At 48.0% G+C, this 3,284-nt stretch overlaps 1 protein-coding gene across 1 annotated transcript; it reads left to right on the top strand.

Annotated features, from left to right (window-relative positions):
- The first annotated feature begins 932 nt into the window (after positions 1 to 932).
- On the top strand, positions 933 to 2,975 carry LOC115385639 (chymotrypsin A-like). The gene is made up of 7 exons (XM_030087707.1): positions 933 to 990; positions 1,101 to 1,204; positions 1,277 to 1,356; positions 1,880 to 1,958; positions 2,036 to 2,216; positions 2,428 to 2,561; positions 2,814 to 2,975. Exons 1-7 carry the CDS (start codon positions 939 to 941, stop codon positions 2,973 to 2,975), a joined length of 792 nt encoding a protein of 263 aa, XP_029943567.1. The 5' UTR covers positions 933 to 938.
- The last annotated feature ends 309 nt before the right edge of the window (positions 2,976 to 3,284 follow it).

Here is a 3,284-nt window from a genome sequence, read left to right as displayed (position 1 = left end):
GTTTTCCCCACAAAAAGGAACACTGGCTAGAATCACCTGTTTAATTGTGCAAGAAAAAAGTGTAGTATCTCTTCATTTTACTTTTCTTGTGGTGCTACATTTGTTACAGACCTAAAAATGTAACTCCTGCCAAAAGCCAACTTTAGAGGGACTGCAGAGGGAGCGCTGCTCACACACACATTATGGTGTGCATGTTTTAGTTTTTTGAAAATTTATTTTTATTTGGAGCCTTAAATATAAAACACATCACGTGTTAAATATGTATAATCATGTCCTGTCGTTTTTTTTGTTGATGCAATACAGGAAAAAAGGGGATATTTCAGACATAGTTAGACATTGCAATTATTTGTGATTAATCATGATTAATTTGTAAGCTGTGATTAATCTGATTGAAAATTTTAATCATTTGACAGCCCTCATATGTATATATATATATATATATATATATATATATATATATATATATATATATATATATATATATATATATATATATATGTATGTATATATATATATATATATATATATATATATATATATATATATATGTGTGTGTGTGTGTGTGTGTGTGTGGGTCTTTCTCTGTCTTCACCCTTCATACGGCCGTGGTTCTACCTGAGGGTTTGGTTCTACTCCTGCACTTTAGAATGCCTCAAGAGAATCAAAGATTGTCTCCAAACTGTGAGCACGTTAGGGCAGCGTCACTCTGACATCTTTGATTTAGAAGTTGTTCACTGATAAACTGTGATCACTGGCAAAAGAGAAGAACTGCTGTGTTGGCCTACTGTGGAAATGTGTTTGAGTTGGTCCACGGTTTGACTCCTGCTGTCCATTTTCCCACCGTTCTCTGATAAGACATCCTTCCATGTCTGTCCAATCATATCAAAGCTGGTGGCTATAAAAGCTCCCAGCTCACACGCTTCTACCATGATCGAGCCATGGCCTTCCTCTGGATCTTGTCCTGCCTTGCCTTTGTTGGCGCCGCCTACGGTGAGACAGCGCCACATCCACCACGCTGACTTCTTAGGTCTCTTTAAAGTTTTCTGATTGAATCGTGGCAGAACATTGAGTCGGGACTCTCCACATTCCAACATGTCCAGGTTGCGGCACTCCCGCCATTCCTCCTGTCGTCACTGGGTACTCTCGTATCGTCAACGGCGAGGAGGCTGTGCCTCACTCCTGGCCTTGGCAGGTGTCTCTGCAGGTGAGCACAAACACACACACATTCATACACAAGCACTGGTGTGCAGAACCCTGACTGTGGCTGCCCTTTCAGGATTACACTGGCTTCCACTTCTGCGGCGGCTCCCTCATCAACGAGAACTGGGTTGTGACGGCTGCTCACTGCAACGTCAGGTAAATCAGACACACACTACACCGTGACCTCCACTTCAGCCCCCTGCTGTGCTGCAGCAACACATAGAAATGAAGGCGCTGAGAAACAGGGTCAGTCAAGACAGTAAAGTCAAATGAAGTCAGAGGCCTCGTCCTCTGACTGAGTTCAGAGACAACAAGAACCCAGCTGTTTGGATCAGGCTTTGTCCTGCACCGTGGCACTAAACAGCCTCATCCAGGAGGCTGCTCAGCTGGAACTCATCTGCTGGAGGTCTTGTAGAGTCATGGTTCAGAGTTCAGAGTCGGATGTACCTTATTAATCCCCAGAGGGGAAATTCTTTTGCCCCGCAGCCATTTTGACAGGCGCCCATCTGGGGGGCAATAGCAGAGTGGGGGAGGGGGAGGGAAGCCGAGGTCGATCAAACATAGCCATCCTCTGGACCTGCTCAGTGCACAGGGAGGCTGGACAAGACTGAAAGTCACCAATCAGGAGACAGCGTTTAGCGTCTCAGACTGAAGTGTGTTTCCGCTGACCTGTGGACAGGACGTCTCACCGAGTGATCCTTGGAGAGCACGACCGCTCTTCCAATGCTGAGGACATCCAGGTGATGAAAGTTGGCAAGGTGAGGGACATTTGACATCGAGACATCATGGCTTCCTCCGTCCCTACATCCGTCCTCACAAAGTCTGTGTGCGCCAGGTGTTCAAACACCCCCGCTACAACGGCTACACCATCAACAACGACATCCTGCTCATCAAGCTGGCGACTCCCGCCACCATCAACATGCGCGTGTCCCCTGTGTGTGTGGCCGAGACCGGAGACGACTTCCCTGGAGGCATGAAGTGTGTGACCTCTGGCTGGGGTCTGACCAGACACAACGGTGAGACACTTTCAGCTCCGTCCAGCCACACAACACTTCATCCTTCACACACTGCACACCTCCAACCAGCACTGGGCCAGCCACACATTACGTGTGTGTGTGAGTGTGTGAGTGTGAGAGTGTGTGAGTGAGTGTGTGAGTGTGTGAGTGTGTGAGTGACATGTCCTGTTTAACAAACGCTGTCTCTCTGGCTGTACTGTGTGTGTCACAGCCCCCGACACGCCGGCCCTTCTGCAGCAGGCCTCCCTCCCTCTGCTGACCAATGAGCAGTGCCGTCGTTACTGGGGCAGCAAGATCTCCAACCTGATGATCTGTGCTGGTGCTTCTGGAGCTTCTTCCTGCATGGTGTGTGTTCCCCACACCTGCCAGACCTTCACCCTTTCTTGGTCCATTGTTGGACTTTTGTGGAGCCGTTGTTGGTCCTGCACAGAAGTGTTGTTGCTCTTCCATTGGTCCCTTGTTTTTCCATGGGTGGTTTCTCATGCGTCCTTTGATGGACCTCTTGTCTTGCGTTTGTCTAATTTGTTTGTCCTCTCTTGGTCTTCCACTAGACCTTGACTGGTGGCACTCACGTCTTGTCTCCCGTTGGTTTTTCAGGGTGACTCCGGTGGCCCTCTGGTCTGCCAGAAGGCTGGAGCCTGGACCCTGGTGGGTATTGTGTCTTGGGGCAGTGGAACCTGCACTCCCACGATGCCCGGCGTGTACGCTCGTGTCACCGAACTGCGTTCTTGGATGGATCAGACTATTGCTGCCAACTAAACATGTTCCACGTTTTCTGAGTTCCAGCCTCAATAAAAGCTCCCAAACTCAAATTGCCTCATGTGGTTCATGTTTTCCCCTTGAGGTTCTTCATCATCAGGTTCCTCCGTCTCCTCCTGCTCCTCCTTAAAGTCCCTGTGTCTTCCCTGTCCCACCATCCGTCCCTGTCAATGATGCCTGTCTCCACACCTCCAGTATCTCACCTTCCTATTGGCCTACTGAGTCTGGTCTCCTCCCTCCTGGTTTAGTTTAGTTTAGTTTAGTTTAGTTTAGTTTAGTTTAGTTTATCTAGCACATACAATAAAATAT

This window comes from Salarias fasciatus, unplaced genomic scaffold (genome assembly GCF_902148845.1).
Source record: "Salarias fasciatus unplaced genomic scaffold, fSalaFa1.1, whole genome shotgun sequence".
Classification (NCBI taxonomy): domain Eukaryota; kingdom Metazoa; phylum Chordata; class Actinopteri; order Blenniiformes; family Blenniidae; genus Salarias; species Salarias fasciatus.
This window is presented reverse-complemented; position numbering and strand designations above follow the sequence as displayed.

Bases quoted from the DNA above. Each gene is read 5' to 3' on its own strand.
- LOC115385639 (XM_030087707.1), top strand. From the start codon at position 939: ATGGCCTTCCTCTGGATCTTGTCCTGCCTTGCCTTTGTTGGCGCCGCC. The intron at 991-1,100 runs GTGAGACAGCGC...CAACATGTCCAG, and splicing joins CTTTGTTGGCGCCGCCTACG to GTTGCGGCACTCCCGCCATT. The intron at 2,562-2,813 runs GTGTGTGTTCCC...TTGGTTTTTCAG, and splicing joins CTGGAGCTTCTTCCTGCATG to GGTGACTCCGGTGGCCCTCT.